At 36.3% G+C, this 22,311-nt stretch overlaps 1 protein-coding gene across 2 annotated transcripts; it reads right to left on the reverse strand.

Annotated features, from left to right (window-relative positions):
- Positions 1–6: 6 nt before the first annotated feature.
- Positions 7–20,636, reverse strand: ccdc50 (coiled-coil domain containing 50). Of its 2 annotated transcripts, XM_024279390.2 has the most exons (12): positions 20,283–20,636; positions 17,119–17,181; positions 14,033–14,162; positions 12,815–12,905; positions 11,426–11,528; positions 7,530–8,375; positions 4,628–4,782; positions 3,796–3,840; positions 3,501–3,629; positions 3,344–3,426; positions 3,150–3,262; positions 7–233 (listed from the first exon to the last, which is right to left on the reverse strand). In XM_024279390.2, exons 1-12 carry the CDS (start codon positions 20,335–20,337, stop codon positions 214–216), a joined length of 1,833 nt encoding a protein of 610 aa, XP_024135158.1. In that variant the 5' UTR covers positions 20,338–20,636; the 3' UTR covers positions 7–213. The 2 variants fall into 2 exon arrangements, with proteins under 2 accessions (XP_024135158.1, XP_024135159.1); XM_024279391.2 differs by lacking the exon at positions 7,530–8,375 and having other exon boundaries at positions 20,283–20,632.
- Positions 20,637–22,311: the final 1,675 nt, after the last annotated feature.

The raw sequence follows: 22,311 nt of genomic DNA on the forward strand, positions 1-22,311 counted from the left end.
AATTATCGCCCAAGAATAGAAAACAAAACTAAATCTGAGCGGTTCCTTCATAATAAGGCCAACTTTTCCCCTGATGAATAAAAAAACAACAAAAAAACAGATATTGTATCAAGACTTCTATCAACGCTTGAAGACATGAAGTTTAAAAAAATAGATGTATAAAAAAAGGATGGAGGAGGACTGTCAGCACGTCTGGATGCAGGAGAGCTTCGGTCACCGCTTTTGATAGGCTCCTGGAAAAGATAGACAAAGAGATACTAGAGTGGGTCTTAAAATCACAACATTTGGTCAAGAATTTGGAAATCTTTAAAGTCCAACTCCAATCATCTTTTGATCTCTATGGAAAACATTCCCAGTGTTCTTTTAATTATAATTATGCTCCAATGTTGCTCGCCATTTTTGTTGCACCGCTAATGTCGGGATGCGGCGCCGGTTGTAAGCTAGCGACAGAGCTTATAAAATGAGCAATCCCGCCAACAACTCGGAGATGAATTACTGCTGGTCTGTGGAAGCTATGACCTAGAAAACAACTGTTTTTTTATGTCATAAATACGATTAAAAGAACCCTTTTAAAATAGATTAACTCTTTAACACTTGAGGTGTTGTTGGTGATGCTTTAACACAAAAACTTTAACTTTTTAATGGTTGAAAAGTTACAGTAAATCAGAGAACATAAACACTGGAGTTAAAGAATAATCGGAGTAGATCTTTTAATACAGTTAGGTTGAGTAAAAAAATAATATATATATATTTTTTGTGTATTTAAAGTCTTTTCAATGGATGCAAACAATTAAAGTAGAGCTGCTTTTAACCTCAAGTTTTCAAACTAGGGCTGGGTTGAAAAAAGTCGATTTGAATCGGTTTAAGCTCAATAGATCAATAATCAATTCACAAAAGATATAAATCGATTTAGCACATGAAGCTAAAGTCCGCTAGCTTGATGCTAACGTTCACTAGAATTTCCCATAGGACGGCTAATGCTAACATTCGGTTGACAACAAAAAATACATTGCTGACTAAATCTGAACATCTTTATTTGCTTACATACATACATTTTTCAAACCTTTTAAGGAAATATTTTTTAAAGTAACTATTTGTGGTTTAAAACTTCGTTTTCCCCCTCATACTGTTGTCTTCTTCTTGAATTAAGTGTACTTTTATTGCGCGATCGCCACCTAGTGGTCAAACTGAAACGCCCTCCAGGACAAGCAGCACTGTTTACAATGTTAATGATCTGAACATTTTTGTTGGAACTTCTCCTTTAGAGAATCCATGTAAGACTGTATGATATTAAAAAATCTTATTATTTTACTGATACATTTTACAATATGTGAACTGGATCAGACTAATGTAATATATTCAAATTAAGTAGTAGATTTTTAATGTATTTCTAAACAAATGTGTTTAAATTTGTAAATTTAAAATTGAATTAAATTGAAGAATAGAAGGATTGAAAAAAAAAAAATCGGAATCAAATTGAATTGTTTCTGGAAATTATAACCAATACCCAGTCCTAATTCAAACTCTAATTTTCTAATTATTTACCAAAAAATATATATTTTTTTCTCAACGTTTTATTGGTAATAAGCTAATTAATTTAATTCAGTTAAAGTCTGCACCTGGAAAGGCTGAGCACAGAGGATCTACAGCCAGATGACTTCCTCTAAACACGACAACAAACTCTTGTTCTTGTCCAATGAAACCAAATGTTTAGTTTCAGCTCAGACAGGAAGAGGGCACCGAAACCCTGTTGTAGTTTCTCATACGAGTCCTGACTCTGACAACAGGAAAATGTTCTGATCATGAAAATATTCCAGAATTTCAATTTAAAAAGAAAAAAGAAAGTCCATCGGAATCAAAGAGAAAAGATCTGTCAGTGATAAACTGATGTTGAAAAGACAGCAAACTTTGTGGTAAACTCTGTTTAGTGTGTTCTGGTTCCAGCTGAAAGAACCGACAGAGCAGCTCTGTGGGAATCAGCTTCACTCAGCTCATGCAAATCCAGCGTAAAGCTCAAAAGAAACAAACTATTTGTTTGCTGCACATTTTAATAACATGCAACTACAGTCCAGACCACACAATAGCTTACAGCTTTTTCCTTTCAAACTAATGATTCCTGAAACAAAACATCTATGGAGATAAATTGGGGCCAATATTAGTTGAAACCCAAATAGAACAAATTGAAAATAATATTGGTGTTTAAGATAAGATAAGATAAGATAGTCCTTTATTCATCCCACAGTGGGGAAATTCTAGTATTACAGCAGTATTACGGATAAAAAAAGGGGATCAGGCAATAAAAAATGTGAAAAATTAGACAATTTACATGTTTACAAAGAAAACAAAGTTAAAGTGTGGTGACAAAAGAAAAATAAAGAGGAAGAAGAATTGCACCTTGGGACAATTTTTTGGACAAAAAAAAGTAAAATGTCCAAAACTTTTGGGCATTTAAAAACATATATATATATATATTGAGCTTCAAATGTTCTGTTTTTTAGGTTTCAAAACTCAGAATTTCAATTTCAAAACTTATTTTTTGGTTTTGAATCTAAAAAATTTCAGTTTCAAAACTTTTGTCCCTGTTGGCTAACACGAAAGACCGGGTTCAAAACCGGGTTCAGTCCCGGTGCGTTCACTGACTCTGAGAACTTGGATATTTAGGGTCAGAAAATGTCCGTTTTGTCTGTACTATCATCGTCTGAAGTTGTCTAGAGATCAGAGTTTCAGCGTGTCCAAAAACCGTTCTAGCCCATTCAAAGCGCCACCTTATTGTGTTCCATACATTTATCAAAAACGTCCGTGTTGTTGTGAGATGAATGTGTGTGCTGCAACCTGTGTGTTACCTCATGAGTCAGTGAATGCACCAGGACTGAACCCGGTTGTGATTGGTCCTTCGTGTTAGCCCCGCCCCAACGGGAACAACAGTTTTGAAATTGAAAATTTTCAGATTCAAATTTGGAAAAAAGAGTTAAAAGTAGAAAAAAAAAGTAGTTTCGAAACCTAAAAAAAATGCCAATTAATTTTATTGTAGAATAGCAAAAAGTTTTGGACATTTTACATTTTTTTTGGCCAAACACCAATATATTTTTCAAATTTTTTGTTTGGGTTTCAAATAATATTGGCACCCCCTCTTTTTCTCTTGATGGTACCTTTGTACGCAGCCTCGGGCCGTGTGTGAGGGCGAGCATTGACGGGATGGTCCGGGTAGCCGTACCCACCAGGGCCCACGTTCTCGTAGTCATGGATACGAGGTTGAGGAGGCCTTGGTAAAGAAAAGAAAAACATTTATAAGCTAAAATGCTTCAAAAAATACATAAAGAAGCAGCTAAGGTTTATTTTGCACCTGGCGGGTTTGCTGTGATTTTTCTGCCTCTGGTAGTCGTAGTCTTCTCGCGTTCTGGGTCGCACGACGTCCTCAGACTTTGGCTGGAAACCAACAACGATCGACAGTTCTAGAGCAGCTCAAGAGGACATACAATTATAAATTAACAAAACCTTACTCTGTGTTCTCCCTCCTGTCGTCTCCTCTCCATGGCCATCCTCTCCCTCTCCTGCGCCTTTTCCTTTTCCCGTTCTCGAATCTTTCTGTACTCCTTCTTCTCTTGTTCCATCAGGATTCTAGCGATTTCCTACGAGAACAGTGGACACAATGAGACTCCATAGCTAACGAGACGCTTAAAATGACCAACTTCTGACTCTGCATGGTCTGTTCAGACATTTTAGTCCCAAAAAAGCCAATTTTAGACATAAATACGTGAAGTAGCTCCCAGAGATTCAGATATTCAACAATCTTACCTCATCTTGGGCCACTTGGGCTGCACGCACATGCATACTGTTGGCCTAAACAAAGCAAGAAAACAGAACTGAACTCCACATCTGGAAAAACATTTGAATAATGAAAACAGCAAAGAGTTTCAGTTGCTATTTTTCAGTCATATCAGATTTATCTTGTTTTTCTGCTTTTTTTCACCAGTTTATCTTCTTAGCTTCAAAAAGTTGAAAAATTTGGATGAGAAAAAAATGAAATAAAAAGTGAAGCTTTAAGTACAAAGAAAACCTTTTCTCCCGTATATTATTCACATATTTACCACATTTATTGTCCCTAAAGAAATAAACTCAGCAAACTTTATTAACAAAAAAAAAAGAAAAAAAAAAGATGAAAAAATTCAAAACAAAAACGAGAACTGAGAGCTGGTTTGCAACGCACAACTATGTTACGATTATGATTTGCATCTAAACTATATTTTTTTTTCAATGAATAAAATGAAATTTAAAAAGAAAAATGAATAAATTAAATCATTTACATTTAATTCAAATTTAATAAATACATTTGTTTTGTTTTTTTTACTTAAAAGCACATAAATTCTTTAAAACGAGACACCCTTTTCAACACAGGATAATCTACTGAAGCAAATTTACTCAAAGGAAAAATGAACATAAAACACAAAAAATGCCATTTCTTCTGCAAAATACATGAAGTAAACTTTGGAGAGCCATCATTCTTTTCATTACTTACTATTGTTGTTAATCTATTAACCCTCTAACCCACTAAACTGAAACGTATGAATGTAAAATCAAAGATACGAAAAAAGCGAGATGAAACGCCCTCCACAGACTCCATCATCACCTTCAGTTCTTCCTCCTGCAGCTTTTTCGCCACCTCCATGTCCCGTAGTTCTTGTTCACGGAGGTCCAGTTTGGTCAGCCCCTGAGTCGCCTCGCTCAGTCCAAACTCGGCACTTTCCCCGATGACTGCGCCGCCTCCTCTGTGCCCGGGACGACCTGCAGAAGCAGTCACATGACCTGCGTCACGACTCGCTCTCTCTCGGCAGACCAAAACAATCTGATTTAGTTAAGTCAACAAGAATTATAGTTTGAATATCTGCACTTTTATTTGATCATTTTTAGAATCAATGGTTGTAAAATGAGAAAAGAGAAGCAGCAGAAACAAAAAAACAGAGATTTTGTCAATTTTTTTCAATTAATAACAGACAAAAAATAATTCTACCAATCTCAAACAAATTAAATTGTAGTTGGATTAAAAGAAAACATTTTTAAAGGGCTTCAGCACATTTCCACTAAAAAAAGTTTGGTTACTTTAAGGTAAACAGGAGGCGCCAAATCCCCTCAATATGTCTGAAACCCTTTATCAATGTCGAAACATTTCATCAAAAATCTTTGGAGACATTTCTCCAGGAAAACTCTCCGTGACACCACAATGATCCAGCAGAACACCGCAAAGTCATCAGTCCCCATTGTGAGGAAGAAAACCTGTGCATGTGAAAAACCAGTGCATGATGGGAAAACGTATCAATAGAACTAAAATTCAAAAACTTAAGAAAAGAGAGTTTTATTTTGAAATGCAAAGTAATGCAGCATGCCTTACACATAAGAAGGATGAGCATGGACATGACCCTTCCTACACACTTCCTCAGCCTTTGATTGGCTTTTGCAATGAGGCTAATTAACCAATTAAAAGCCAAGTTAATGGTGAGACTTAAGAAAAAACGTAATTTGTTTAAACATGGTATTTTATTCTTTACCTAAACCATTTATATTGAGAGTATTTCCTTTTTCTAATGTGACAAAACTTATAAATTTAGTTTGTTGACATAAAAAAAGTTTAGAAAACCATTCATCATTTTTGATTTTTCTGTTGTTTTTTTTTTTTTTTTTGACGTAACAGAATATAATGAAGGTTCGATCCCACAAAGGCGAAATTACCTTATCATAGCTCTATTAAAAACAATAGACTGATAGTAAATAAAACTAAAAATACATTTATAAATGACTAATAATAATTATCGTATAGCTGCATTTCCATTTACTACAAAATTGTTCAAATTGGGATTTGTGATGCTTAATGGAAAGACATCAATTTAGAAAAAAATTGCATTTATTGATAAAAACGTTTTTGTGTTTGAGGGAGTTTTTTATTTTTTTTATTTTTGAGTCGTATCGAAATTGATGGATTTTGCAAAACTGCAAAGGCTTTTTTCAAATTAAATGTCACGTGACCAACAGTGAGAGCATCAAAAGTTGAGCGTGTCATGCGGAATTGTTGGATCCTCAAAATCACTTCATCCGTAGCTCCTCCCACTCAGCTTTCCGCTTCAGGACCTGAATAAGACGCCGACGTCTCCTTTGATAGATGATGCACTTTTAGATGATACATTTGAATGTACCTGCAGTAAATCAAAGCTTTTAAATGACTTATCGCGCACGTAGGTTTGTGTTTATTCCAGGGGTGTGCACGTTAACGCGTTAACACACAGTTAATAAACTTGAATTAATGCATTAATATTCATTAACACAAATTAATCGCACCTCATGGAGCAGCGGTCCTTCACTTTGCCTCAGCAGTGCAGTCATCCACATTAAAACACTTCGTCAGGTTCTTTTTCCCCACTTATACTACGGCTATTTACAAAAGACATAAATATTCAATCGGTTTTTAGTACTTTAATCTTGATATAGCTTTTTCACATTAAAGCAGGCTATTAGATCCATGATCCAGCGCGTTGTCACGGTAACAAAACGTCGCTGAGCCTCAAAGGAAAGCGACATATATGTTGATCGTCACAACATAAAATAAAATGTTGCATCAGTTCAGAGAGAAAGGAAGGAAAATGTTCTTTCTGGTCCGTTTTTGTTCAAAAGTAGAATTTTGTCATTTAAAATGTACTTAATAAATTTAGCTAGTAAAATATTGTGATGAGTAGTGATCAATCATAACAAAAGTCTGATTAATCTGGTATATTTTTTAATCATTTGATGGCCTTAATTAAAAATAAACATTCTAAATGTGCAGTTTTGTGTGTACATTTCCTTTATAATTATTTGCAGATAATAGGTGGTCGGCAAATACTACAGCAAAAAAAAAAGCGATTAATTGCAATTTCTTTTCTCCAGGTTTGCGATTAATAGGTTATTTTAATCGATTAATCGATTCCTGGCCCTAGTTTATTTGCATAATCATGATTTAATGGAAACTGTGTCATTGTGTGTTTTTTTTACATTTCTAGAATATTGATAAAGTTTTGCACATATGTGTAAAGGAAACACATCTTATGAGGTGTTGTAGATTCTAATAGCTGACAGGAAGTAAGACTTGAAAGCGCTCCTTCCTGCAGAGAGGTGTTAAAGTCTGAAGGAGAAACAAGCAAAATAAGAGTTTGAAATATTTAAGTTTATCTACTCTGGACTTAAGTTGTTTAGGTACCAAAAACTGAACTCAGATTTGCAGCTTTTGTTTGACAGTGAGGAGAGGATCAAATCCCGGCTCATCCCGACACCACAAGAGTACTGTCAGTGCAGGCAAGCTGTCTGAGGAGAAAGTGCTAATAGTTTAATTGCTCAGTTTTGTTGTGTTTCTGCATCATGTTCTGTTTTCACGTGCACAGATTTAGAATCTAGAATGAAGATGTTGGAGGAACCCACCACCTGACATTACCCCGCAGAGAGCGCTGCCACCACGTCACACAGAAAGGTCGACCCCGTGGGGCTCTCGGGGGAGCTCAGGGTGGTACCTGTCTCTTTGGTGGGGGTGCTGTAACTGCGCTCCCTTCCACGACCCCCCCCATGTCCAGATTCCCAGCTCTCCCGTGAGTCTCCTTGGCCTTCATCGTTCCTGAGTTTGTCATGAGGCTCGTTGGGGATGGAGTACACCCGCGGCCGGTTCTTGTCCCGCCTTTCCTCACCGTCTTCCCAGGATGCACTGCTCTCCATCAGCCAGTCTTTGCTGTGTCCAGTCTCTAAGAAGTCCTCCTCGAGCCCCCTTTCTCTGCTCCCGCCTCGTCCTTGCTGTTTTGGTCTGCGCCGGTCTCTCTCTGCCTGTCTGTCTCCACTGTGGCCCCCATCTGTGGATTTTTCTCTCTGTGGTTTCAGGTGCTGCTCCCTTCCTCTCCTGGTGTCTCTTCCTGCTTCCCTTTCCATCTCATGTCGGTTTCTCTCTCTGTCTACGGTCTTGTCTCTTTCTACGAGGTTCTGAGGTGGAGGAGGTCTTTCTGGTTTTTCCTTTTTCCTAACCGCTCCATCCGACTCTGCCCCCCCATAGGTCTTTGCTCTCTGAGTGTGTGCGTGCTCATAGACTGGGTTCCTGTCTCCATGCCTGGATCTGGAGGGAAGCAGGTGCTCTGGATACGTGTCTGCATGCCGGCTGCGTCCTCCCTCTGTCATCGAGTAGTACTCCATGTTTTTGAGCTGGGTTTGGGGTGCAGCTGAGTCCTGTCTTGGGTACCTGCTCCTTTTTGGTTCTGTGGAATAATATTCTGGGGAGAAATCCCGCCCTGAGCGCACGCTAGAATGTGCGCCATACGGGTCAGGTGACCTTGATTTCTGGCGGATACATTTGTCCACATCAAGAGTTCTTCCAGCTGAGCGGGTGGAGGATGATGATGATGATCATGAGAATGTAAAGAAACAGAAGCATGATGTGAGCCACAGTAGTTAGTGAGCACAGAGTAAAAACCTGCAAGAGGAGTCACAGTTTAACAGCCGAGATGACACCGGCAACGCTCAATACCACACACTCTTTGACCTACCGTAACTCTTAAACCATTTATACTACCAATGTGAATCAGCTGATTCTGAAGTGGAGAAAAGCGACTTTTCATTTCAACTTTGCACCAAAATGCAGCATCAATCTATAGTAGTCCTGCCACAAACGATTATTTTAATAGTCGACTATTCATCGGTTATTTTTTCTGATTAGTCGACTAATCTGGTCATGCACAAACTGACATCTTAACCATCATTAGATTTAAACTAACTAAAACTAGACATATAACATTACCTGAGATGATGTGAATGTTGTAAGCTGAATTTGGCCGCTAATACTGATAGCTGAAAACGCTGAAACTGATGACCAGCTAAAACATTAGCTCAATTAGCCAAAAAAACTGAAGCTTAAGTTAGCCAAAACAGCTAGCATGTAGCTGAAATATTAGCTAAACTTCAATAAGCATGAAAAACTGATTTTTTTTTTAATCTAAACTCCAAAATATCCTAAAAAAACTCAATAAATGCCCAAATATTCCAAAGAGCTAGCAGAATGCCATCATAAGTTTTAACTTTACTACACTCTGACTCCATATGGTATAAAGTAACGACTAATCGACTATTACCGGTAAACTAGTTGTCGACTGTTTTAATAGTCGACTAATCCTGGCAGCCCTAATGCATAGATTGTAGAACGGCGCAAAGTCATCTGATTACAGGAGTACAGCTGCTGCAGAACACAACAGTTTCCCATTCGTGCATATAAATGATCATTATTTTTATAATAATAATAATCTTTCAGTTTTTATGTAGGACATAAACTAAATTCCCACTCTGGTCATGTTTTGATCCATTTAAAAATGCACCCAGTGGTCTTTTAAACACGAATTTGCCTGTTTTAGCCAAAATCAAATAACTTGTCATATTCTAGGACATAGTTTGACCAAAGCGGCAGGAGTTCATCAGAAATTCACCTCTGAATTTTGAGGACCATTGGTGTGAAGCAACCCCGCCCCCTTCCCCTTCCTCCTGATTCTCAATGGTTTGTATCAAAAAATATTTGATACAATTTTGAGTTTGATTTTATTAAAGACTTACTCCTTTGAAAATATTATTTTTGCTTTAACATATTGTAGCATTTTTCTGTTTATGGAGATGTCTTTTAAGTCCCACTACTTTTGTAAAATCGTTCCCAGTGAGATTTAATAAAATAGATTTAATATAATAAAAAGTGAATAATTTAAAAAATATATCAAAAGATGATCAAAGTGGGATTTTAGTGTATGTCCTCCATAAAAACTGAAAGATCATCTCCACATAAAAAAAAGATCATTTGTGTGCACAAATGCAAAGCCTGTGTGTTCTGCAGCAGCTTCAATACTGTGAGACAAGAGAATATAAAAACCTGCAGAGTAAGACTGACTAGTGAGCCAACGCCCGCATGAAAACCAGTCTGCTGAGAGTTTGGCACGTGACACTTTAAATGAAAACAAGTGAAAGAAAAAAAAATATCACAAAGCGGAGGCCGGACTTCTCTGCTCTCTGAGTCAGTGCTAAAGAATTTCTGTTATCCGACAAACGGCTAGAAGTGCAATCAACTTGTTTCACAAACAGCGCGCGGGGAAAAAAACCCAAAATGACTCGACGGACTGGAACCTGGCAAGAGTGACAAGACTGGTTTCAGTGTTTGCTCTCCTCTGTTGTTTCACACAAGGAAAGAAAAAAAACCTTTTCGTCCGCTCACTCCCTCAAACAAACAGAGCGCTGGTGAGACAGGATGCACATCTGCAACATACCGCCTTAAAGGAAACAGTCAGGAAACTCAACAAGAAACAACCAAATACTAATCTGTATTTTCATGACTACATTTGGAGATAAATGTCTGGGAAACGTCACTGTAAAAATGAAGCAGGAGTCGTGTTTCCTTACAGGTTTTCCCCCCAAGCTAAAACTAACTGAAGGCTGTCAGAGAAAATGAGAATCTGCAATGTGGAATTTTACCTTAGACAACCTGAAAGGTGACACTGAGATATTAGGTTTGGTTTTCATACACCAAATTCTGTAAGAAACCTGAACATTAAAGACAAAATCAGTTGATTTTTATATAAAAAAAACCCCATAAAAACTAAAATAAAAATATTGCTTTTATATCGTGCATTAAAAAAATCTAGTGGAAAACACCTTCTATCTTGTCACCTGCACACTATGAATCCACATGACGTCTTTCCCTCAGCGTGAAACGCAAAGTAAACAAAGGAGGTCGCTCCTGCCGGGGGCACGTTTGTGTATCAAGCTACAAACGCACAAACTCAGCGTAGACTCTTTCCTTCAGTATTTGTGTATCTTTCACAACTTATGCTGACAAAGGAGTCAGCATGGAGGTCTAAACGAAGCTCTACACATTCCACTAACCTTCAGTCCACATGTACAAACAGGATTAGCTGCAGTTTCATTTCAGGATAAAATGGGGGAAAAAAAAACTTTTTTAAAAATTATTTTTTAAGATTATATTGCATCTAAAAAAAAGTGTCAAGTAGACAAAAAAAAGAGGAAAAAACACCACTTTATAAACAGATAGAGGATGTGAAGTAAAATGTTAAACTAAATTAAGAACTAACAAAACAGAAGAGTCAGCTACAATTTTGCAGGAAGGAAGGACAGAAAAACTGCCTTCATTTTTTATATACTTGATAAAAACAACATTTAAAAAAATATATATACTTAAAAAAATGAATAAAATCCATCAAAAATGTAGGTCTTTGTTTAATAACCACTGATCAGCGATTCCTCCGGTCCGCCTTAAAAAGGCGATAACCTTTAGATCTCGTTCAAAGGCAGAGGAGTATGCAGCAACAAACAACAGTCGTCTTCTTCTGAAACTGAAAACAAGACCCACATCAGGATGAGTCATTTGTGTTGTCCCCACCTCCATGATCCTCAAAGTAGTCCTCCTCCACGTTGGACTCCTGCTGCTTCTTTCTCCTCCTTTCCTCCTTCATTTCCTTCTCCTGCAACTTACGAGCGATGGCCTAAAAAAAAACAAAAAAACAATTTACAAGATGAAATTTTTTTTTAAATCATTCTCTGTTGCTTCGCAAAATGATGTTGGTGCTCTTAAAACTTTCCCTTCAAGACTAAAACTTCCATGTTCCATGTAGTGTAAAGCCCCGCTCCACGAAAATCGTGTTTTTAACATGTTTTTGTAGCATTTTCTCACGATGGAGGACAGATCTAAAACAATTACAGCTGTGAAAGTTAACGCATTAACACATGCAAATAATCCGCCTGAATTAACGCGTTAATATTTATTAACACCCTCCAGTGTCATGCTGAGCAGCTGTGAGATCAGCTTAATACAACTCTAAAATAAACTTTTTTAGATTGTGATTGAGATTGAATTAAAGAGATAAAATGGGATTTATTTGTAGTTTTTGGACAAAAGCGATCTTTTATTTTACTAAATAACCAGGAGATGAACATCGATCTGACGGCTGCAGCGCAGAGCAAAAGACGTGTGTTGGGCGGAGCTTAACGGAGCCGTCTGCTACAAGAAATCCCACAAGGAGGAAAGTGATCATTACTTTTTGGGGTGGGGACGGACATCCATTTTCGACAATAATGAGCACCGGCGTTGTCTAAAAATTGCAGAAACTCCGCGGTTCGTCGCAAAAGTCCCGCCCACCGACGCTGTGGGCGGTGAGCAGTTCAGAGTGGGAAGACACGCCTCCAAATGTGAGCAGATTCTAGCCAAGCAGAAAACCTGAAATCCAGCTGGATCAAACTTCACCCAAAACATTTTCATTTATTTATTTTTACAAACACAATAAGGAAAACTTGCTTTAAAAAAAAAAAAAAAAGCAGAATTCCAGGAAAAATGTCACTTGACAGCAGCAGTTTTCTTAGGAGAGAAATATAGAAAAATAAATGTTTTAAATGTACAATTTTGCTTGTGATTTCATATTGTGATTATTTGCAGATAAGTGGCTGGTAAACAAACTGTAGCTAAAAAAAAAAAAAATGCGATTAATCACGATTAATCTTTTCCAGTTTGCGATTAATTTGTTATTCTTTTTTTTTTTAATCGATTCTCGCCCCTAAAAATAATTTTAGATTAAAATTGCATCTCTCTACGTTTTTTTGTATCATTAAAACAATTTAAACTGCACAAAATATGTCTTAAAAAATGACTGTTTTTTTGATTTGGGGAAAAAAACTGCAAAATCCGAATTAAAAGCCCAATGGGAACGATCTTACAATAGATATCTGGAGTGGAACCTTGACAAGAAACTAATGAACCCGTGCTGGTGTTCCTTACCGCATCCTTCTCCTCCTGCAGCCGCTGAAGCTCTGCTTGTCGGATCAGCTCCTCCTGGATCTCCTGCGCGATCTCGTTATCCTGCCGCTCACTGGCGTTTCCACAAAAGCATAAAACAGGAAAATCAACACAAACAATACTTCACATTTTACAAACCATCCAAACTTAACGACGTTCTGTAAAAAAATAAGCTTAGTTAATCGGGTCAAATCACATACATGAGATGATCTTCTTATGGAATAAACATCTTAAAAGCTCATTTTAATTGATCTCTGGGCAGAAACATGGAGACGCCATCTGTCTTTGGGCCGTTATTAAAGCTGACGTCTGCGGATCAGTGCAAATTCTGTCTGACATTCATGGTTTGAACTGCAGCTGTAACCGATCAAGTGTAAAAATCTCAGACTAACTTTGGAGTTTGTAAGAAAATAAGAGTTGCTGTATTTTTGCATGAATGGGCGTTTTAAGAACATTCATGACGCGACACCGACTATCACAGCCTGAGAGCAGCAGGACGACGAGCATCAACTGTGGAGCATACGGTGTCCTCCTGGGGCTTTAATGACCACTCATAAGTCATCTAGGCTCAATCGTGACCTCACCGACTCCAAGACTCCTTTTTGCAAACTTCTGGACCGGAGAAGACACAACATAAAATCTCAATGTTATGGGTTTATTTCAGTCATCTGCATCAAGCTGTTGCAGTTATCAAGCGTGGACGAGGAACAACTCGTCGCTGAAACCGACCGTAACTGAAGAAAATATTTTCATATCTCTGTGGTGCAGACATCAAACATGGACCACAGGATGTAGAAACAATCTGCTTCTGAGAGACGCACTGATCCACACGAGTGTGTAGAGGGGTTTAGTGCAGCATTTACCGACTATAACGGTCTACAAAAAGCTGGTTTGTCTATTAACTAATTTAACTTAATGTCCCGTTTGACATATCTGTGTATAGATATATACTTATGTTGCTTGTATACTTTAATTTTATAGATTTGATGGCTTAAAAGAAGTCATTCCAGATTTGAACCCAAATCATCTTTAATCCTAATTTGCTAATTATTGTAATTACAGACTCTCTCTACCTTTTAGATCTTTTCTGTTTTTCATCCAGAAATCCTCATGTCATGCTGACTCAGCAGTGATTAATCATAAAAAAACAACGTAACACCGTCATGCTGCTCGCCGGCATGTTTCGTGTGCATCACCCACATGTCTCCATGTTGCTTCTGGCTCTTGATCTTGGCTATCTCATCCTCCTCCTCTTGGAGCTTCTTGGCAACGATCAGGTCCTTCTGCACCAGGCGGTTCTTGTGGACGTTGGAGGCCAAGTGGCTCTCGACTGCAGAGACCAACAGAAGCACAGACTTTTAAAAACAAGAAGAAGTGAGCTAGAAGACTTCAGCCAGATGAAAATCAACACTGGAGAGTTTAATTATAGATCTAGATCATGTAGATAGTTTGAACACTTCAATGAGGTGAAGCTGGCTTTCAGTACAGAAGACTCTGAGGACACAGGTATTTCTGTCTGGGGTAATGAACAGACTTTTCGTTGAGAAATGAAGGTTTCCAGCCGAGACGTCTTTCCAAGGTTGTGTGACGGCCCGTCGTGGCCGTAACGGATAATAAATCTCACTTGCTGACGCACTTCCCTCACTTTGCTGCCACGGAGAACATCACTCACTCATTCAGCCCGGTTTCACCAAGCTATCAATCGGCTCCATGTGAGAAAGGACCAAATTACATTTGGCAATCTACCTGTGAGAAGCTCTGAAGTCTCCAGCTGTGAGTCACGGCTGTGCCACGTCAGAAAAAGTATGGAGAAGAACGGAAAGGATTGTGTTTACGGTGTTTTTCTAAAGGTTTATTGATTCATCTTTCATAGGCAAGAAAACAAAACACAAGACAGCCTTGAAATGACTCATTTTATGAACATTTTTTTAAAAAGGATGGAAAAAAATGACATTTACTGTGAATATCTTTAAAGTTTGCTATTAAAAAGTTGTTTTCCATGCAAAAAAAAATGCTAAAAAAAAACACTTCAAAAGTGCAAAAAAAAAAAAGAAAATCGAAAGTGGAGAAAAGTTTTTCGACTTTATTAGTTTAAATACTGTATATACCAAGTCATAATTCATCAAAATGCTAACTATTTCTGATGTTTCATTTTACTTATAATACTTTTTAGTTGATCAAATTAGGTTGGAAACTATATCAATGATAAAGGAGAAATGACACAATAGACACGTTTCTATCATCCACAAGATACGCATCATCATATCGCCCAGCACTGCCTTCAAATATGATCAGAAACTGTAAAAAGAACCGTGAAATGTCACAAAATGCAGATTGAGGATACATGGAGATCTAACAGTTAGATTGCTGACATTGTACAAAATAAAAAGATCTTGCTTAGTTTCAGGCTACATTTTTTTTTTGTCCCTCTCTGGTAAATTTGTCCTCTCAGCCAAACTCAGCAGGAAACAGCTTAAAAGAAGCTCAAACCACAGATCTGGAGGAAAAAAAAATACAAATAAAAAATGATCTTTAGGGACATTTTGCAAATAAATATGTCTGAGTGTCATTAGCAGGAGAAGACTCTGCGTCTTCTGTTGAAGTTCTTGAGTCATGGAAAAAAACATGATCTCAGAACAAAAACCATCAGCAGATATCAGTGCAGAAGCTTGAGGAACACTTCAGCTGCATCACACATGTGCTGCAAAACCAGCAAACTCAACAATTCAGCTCCAGACCTGGCTTTCATCATGCTGTGGTGCGGCTTTCTTATCAACAGACACAACTGAAAGACTATAAAACATTTATGTCATTGTATGGGAGCAAATTTACTATGCAAACGAGTCAAAACGTGTCTGTTAATGGCAATACAAAGTACAGAATATGTGAGTGTAATTTTCATATAATGCAGAAAAATGAATAGAAATGAAGTAGAATAAATAAACACCTCTGCAAACATGACTGTCTATAAAAATGATGCATCAATTCTACACATGACAATAAAACAGGTCTCATCCTAGATTATGGAAACAACCATTGACTGTATATGAGAACTGGACTGAGGAAGTGTGACATCACTAACTTGCTACAAAGTCAATTCAGTAGCCATTTTTTTATAGTACGGGTGCCGCCATGTTGGAGCCAGAAAACGTCACTAACCAATGATTGGTTGAGTTCGGTCTGAGTCAATATTTCTATGGCAACCACTCTTGCCAATCAGGAGAGGGCTTGTTGGAAGTCCACACCCCGACCATTTGAAGATAACCTGGTGGAGTATGCTGTCAGAAAATCTGTCAATCAAAACTTTTTGGATGGTTGACGTGGAGCCACCAACTTTAATTGAGGCATCTGATTGGCCAGTTTAAAACGTAAATAACGTGTTAAAGTTACAAAAATGTTTTAAAAAAAGGTAGAGAAAGAATGGCTATTCTGATGAAGATAACGACGGAGTAATAGGTGTTTACTTTTCAATAGAAGTCTATGAGATTTGGAGATACTTCTGGAGGGGCACTTTGTCCAGTTCTCATATACAGTCGAGGTCTACCACTTCAAATAACACCAAAATATGTCATATAAATACATGAAAATGCACCAAAAACTTTAGTTTCCTATTGAAAAAATCTCTGTAAACACTCGACTACAACCTTATAGAGCCTAAGCTTAGATGTTCAACCATGTTAGCAGTGTTTAATATCAGCAAAAGATTCAGTTCAGATGAGAGTCCGGCTCAAAGAGCAAAAACACGTCGAGACTGCAGGAAGCAGCTGGTGTGTCTGAGATTATGCAAAGAATCCGAAGCATTCACAATAGAGCCCAAAAAAATCTGTACTTACATAACCGTTCAAAATGACACATTAAACTGTAAATAGATTGAAAGGAACACTCAAGTGGACACTATTTAGAAAGGACCTTTTGTTATTAGCATTAGCAGCTTATTGTCAAAACACGGGTGGTGTCAGCAGGAGTAAAGTAACAATACATGTGACTAAAAGAAAGAAGTTCAAAATAAGATAAAATGACCAATTCTGACCCATATTAAACGTAATAAAACAGCTTTTATAGGATATGAAAATGCAACTATGTTCTATGTTTTGCAATGGTAGAATGGCTCAATTAAAAAAAGCAAATTATGTTCAGTTTGTGTGCAAAGAGTTTTTTCTGTCAGCTCAAATGGAGCATATAATTTACATGAAAATAATCAAATTGGTAGCAAAATCTTGCTAACTCTAATAGAGAGCTTTCAGAAGATTAAAGGAAGATGTGGTTAAAATGTGGTTAAATCTTACTTTCTTGTTCTTGAAGGTTGTAGGCCAGAGAGTGGTCTTCCAGCACAGCAAAATCACGACACACTGAGAGAGAGGACAAAACATTTCAAGTTAATAGGGAAAAAAATCAAACATATTCAAGCTTTTCTAAGAACAAACCGATCTTTCATTCATAGTTCTGTTTCACATCTTTGCAAAAAGATCATTTCCACTAAGCCTACACATTAGTGCAAGAATAAGATCTCATCGAGATAAGTGCACTCAGGTTTTGTTTCCTAAAAACACAGTAAAAGCAGATGTAACTGTATTTCTGAGCACATTCTTGACTTTACAGAAGTAGGTTTTAGCCTTAGATTTACTCCGGTGCCAGCATTTGAAAGCAAATGTAAATTTTACAAACAAATAAAACAAATGTTCTTAAATTCAAGCTTTAAAATAGATAAAAATTACAAATTTATATTTGAAAATCCATAAAATAAAAGGTAAAAGGCTAAAATTAAATTTGACAAATATACTGCAATCAAGTGATCATTCCTACTTTTTTAAATATCCCTATTTTTCTTTGAAGCTTTTTACCTAAGATGATAAAACATATATCAGATTGAAAATAGACATCATAGTCGAGCATTGCTTTGACCATCTGGAAACATGTTTGTTTCTTCAGAAAACCAGAAGACAAAAAAAGTGAAGTGAAACACAGATTCTGTTTTTATCTCCTGAAACTTTTTTTTTATTTTCGTCTTAATCTTAAACCGGATCCAGACCGCCAGATGATTGCAGATTATTTTATTTTATTGTTATTAATGGTCCGATGTTATCTTGTGCTTATTTCTAACTTGTATTATTTTTACAAAATATATTTTTATGGAGAGTATAATACTAAAAGTTATTTAAGATTTTAGTTGATTTATTCTGGAATAATATTCCTGACTTTTTATTATTCATAACTGTGTTAAAAATTTACAGTTTTAAAGTTTTAAAAATTGGCATTCTGCTAGCTTTTTGGTCTATTTTGGCATTTATTATCATTTTTTAGGCTATTTTTATACAATAGTTTATCTAATATTTCAGCTACATGCTAGCTGTTTTGGCTAATTTAGGCTTTTTTTGTTTTTTTTTAGATTGTTTTGAAGTTTAACTAGTATATTAGCCACATGCTAGCTTTTTTTGGCTAATTTGGGTTTTTTTGTTTGTTTCTAGGCTAATTTGAAGTTAGGCTAACATTCACACTCTACAGGTTTTGGCTAATTTAGGCTTTTTTGTTTTTTAGATTGTTTGGAAGTATAGCTAATATATTAGCTACGTGCTAGCTTTTTTTTGGCTAATTTGGGCTTTTTTTGTTGGTTTTTTGGCTAAATTGGGCTTTTTTCAGTTTTTTAGGCTCTTTTGGAGATTAATTATTTTTAAGCTACATGCTAGCTGTTTTGGCTAACCCTTAGGTGTTTTTATTTTTGTTTTTTAGGCTAATTTGGCATTTAGCTAGTATATTAGCTGGCTATCAGCTTCAGTGATTTCAGCTATCAGCTTCAGTGTTTTCAGCAGTCACATTCAGCTTACAGAATTCACACTAGCATTATCACATGTAATACTATATATCTAGTTTATAAACATGTCAAAAAGTTAGTTTTAAAAATGTAGTTTTAGTGTGTTCGATAAATGTTTATTCTTTTCGGCCCGCAACCTAAGGTGTGTTTTGGATTTGAGTTTGACATCCCTGACCTAAAAGTTAAAAGACATTTTGAGCTGCACTTTTGATGAATTCTTTTGCACAGTAGTCTATTTTGTTCCAAAGTAAGCAAGAAAAGGACCTCAACTGTGTCCCTTTGTCAGAAGATCTAGCAGATAAGATGTTCACTGTGCATCACCATAGCTGATCAAAGCTTCAATCAGCTGTTGTTGGTGTTTGTAGCTGATTAGCATGAACGTGGTGCAGCAGGGAGCCAGCTACGACCATGACATTGACAGATTTTTTTTGTTTTTTGTACAATCAGGAGACTGATCTGGAAAGATGCGGAATTGAAACCCCTCTAACCTTTCACAACAGCACATTTGTTTAGTGACAGAAACTGGAGCATCATTATGAATACACAATCATAGTGGCCCATACAGACAAAAACATTGCCTGAGGACAAACTTTTTTTTTTTTTACTAAACTTTTAAGCTCTAAAAACAATTATTTATTAAATCAGATATATTTATCTATTAAAACACACTAGATTTGTACTAAAACATGTTTTTAAAGTTTTTTTGGGATGCCAAGATGAGTCAGGATTTAAGTAGAACAAACGTTTTCATCGTGAAAGCTCAGAGAAACATCCAGGAACTACAGATATTGTTCATTTGACTGAGTAAAAATAAACACAGGAATGTTTGTAATTGTTCATTTACTGTGTGCAATTACATCACCTATTCAATTGGCTTTCTATGTCAGCTTTTACATCACATATTAAAAACAGAATCACAAACCTAACATGAAAAGGTTTATTTTGTTTTACGGAAAGCAACAGTATATTGTGTTTAAAAATAAAATTTTCCATATATTTTCCTATCACTTCCAAAAACAAAGAGCAACTAAGATTAGTTGCTTGTTATTATTCTTTGCTGCTTTATCTTTATGATATTTTATTTTACAACTGTTGAGGATTTAGGAAGGACAGATTTGATTTTAAATAGTCCTCAAATTTCTCTAAGCAGTAAACAAATAGCCAAGGAGCAAATCTAAAGGAATAGAATATTTATCAAGCAAAAAATAAATTAAATGAGGGTAATGTTAAATTCTCAGCTCTAAAATAATATTTTAGAACAATTAAAGACAACAAATCACAACAATTCAAGCTAAATTGAAACACTAATTAAGTTTGTATATATTCCTTATGTTCATAACTAGCATTTTTGTTTAATAAAATCAAAATATTTCGTTTTGACAGGTTTTCCAGAACGATATTTGACAAGCTAGCTTGACATGGATTTGTTTCGACACCTGCTAAAGCTAAACAGTGCAATTAAAGCTGCCTGTCTGTCTGTCCACAGGATTTAAGCAGCTCCTTTGCTAGCACCAGCAGCCTCAGCCAAAAAAAGCCATCCCATAATGATAAGCAAACAGAAACAAGCGCGTGCCGTCATTAAATGCTAGCTTCGCGTGTGTCACCAAACAGGTAAACACCTGAAAGAAAACAAAATATTACCCTCTTTCACTCCAGGTAGTTTTTTCTGGTCGATGCTAACGTCACACTCAGCCATGTCGAAGCCGATAATAAGTCAAAAAATGAGTGGAAAAAAGGAAGGAAAAAAAGAAAAAAAACGTTGACCGTGAACTACACTTCCGTGATTCTTCGGACGGTTCAGGATTGATCGTCTCAAGTCATAAACCCGATTGATGGTTCAGATAGTGGACGGCCCTTTTGATTAGTTTCGGGAGCCTCCTTCTGCCGATACGTCGGCCGCTGCTGGAGCTAGCGTGTCAGATGTTCAGTCAGCGTCCCTCCCTCCCTTCCTAACTATGGGCACTTCCTGCAATCAGATCTGCAAGTTCACCGGAGAAAATTACATTTCCTGCATAATAATTTCAAAATAAAATAAAAACTTGATTTAAAAACTCTATAAAAATATTTTCTTTAAAATTGTGTTTTTAATATAAAACATATAATTTTAAATAACGAAAATTAATATATAAAAATAAAAATAGCGTGTTCTGAGGGTCAAGTAATTACATTTAGATTTATTTTGAAATACGCCCCCTCTTTATCCGGTATGAAATCAGCAACTTTATTTGGCATGACAGCCGCTCTGAAGGTTCGAGACAGCGAACATCTGCTGCTGCAGACGGTGCAAAACGTCTTCACCCAGGGATTTCCTGAGGTGGAAGGTCCGATCTTTATCAGCAGTGACATTTACTGAGTCACAGTCGAAAATGCACTATCTGTCTGCGTGAGGGAATTTTATAAACACTCCAAGTATAGCGCCCACCCAAACGTTGGTTTTAGTCTACAAATGTCATAGTCAAAATATTTTTTCCATGCTCATGTAGATTTTCCTCTTAATTATGCTATTTCCCTTTGTGATTAAATTACCCCACGATTGTTGCAGAATTGGCGTGTTATCACAATTGCTCCCTCTAGTGTTCAAAAATTAAAATGACATTTTTTCTTAAATTGAAGAATGTTTCAAAAGCATTTGATCCATTACATATTTACATATTTCTCAACAATGTTTTGAGAATTACACTTGTGTTTATGATGCATCACAGTGAGATCTTCATTAGAAACAGGGAAGGTGACACTGTTTGAGATTATTTCCATAAAAACGTGTCAGATTTTGTTGCACATAACTTGATGTCCCTTTTGGTTTATTTAAAAATGCAAATTTCCTAAGGGTTCCAAATATACAATATCTTAAGTTTGGTGGGTGTAGTACAGGGGTCTGCAACTTAAGACTCCTGAGCTTCATTTTATTCTTTCATTGAGTCTTTTTGAGGAGCTTAACAACTTGAATAGATAATGATTTTATAATTCTGGTTAATTTGTTTTAGTTTATTCAATTTTATCGCTTCTGTTTACATTTTTCACATGTCACAAAACAGCAAAACGATGGGAAAAGATTGAATCTGTTGTCAGTGGTTTATCGTTGGAATAACGCACAGATTCTTATCTTCTGCTGCACAACAGTGTCTAGTTGCTGTTACGAGTCAAAGTATAAACTTGCAGTGTAGTTTTTTCATGATTAACATTTACACCAATGCTATGTAAATGTTTGATAGCAAAAGGAGTAAAAGGATGAAAGTGCACTACAAGTCATAATAATAAAAAAAAAAACGCCATGTTTGAGTTTATGTTTCTTGCATTTTTAATTCTAGTAAATCTCTTGCAGCAGGAAGAGTTTATTTGACACAGGGTGGATTTTATTTTGAAAGGGACTTGTCTGTGCTGCTCTCAAAAGTATAGTAAGTTAAATTATTATATATAAAATTTAACACTGTTCTAATTCAACTAGTGTAAATATTTAAAAGTTAAAATTTATAAATGAATCACCTAATTATGGGGATATGATGACGCCAATTTGGGATTAAAAAATAGCCTTCAAGATTTGAAAAAATAAAGCTTCCATAGAAAGCAAACACTGTAAAAATAAAATAGCGTAAAAAAGGTTTAAAAAAGAGAAATGTAATTGATTAAAAATTCAAACTAAGTTTCACTTAAAGTATTAAAATAATTTAAT

Source organism: Oryzias melastigma, linkage group LG4, assembly GCF_002922805.2.
Source record: "Oryzias melastigma strain HK-1 linkage group LG4, ASM292280v2, whole genome shotgun sequence".
NCBI lineage: Eukaryota > Metazoa > Chordata > Actinopteri > Beloniformes > Adrianichthyidae > Oryzias > Oryzias melastigma.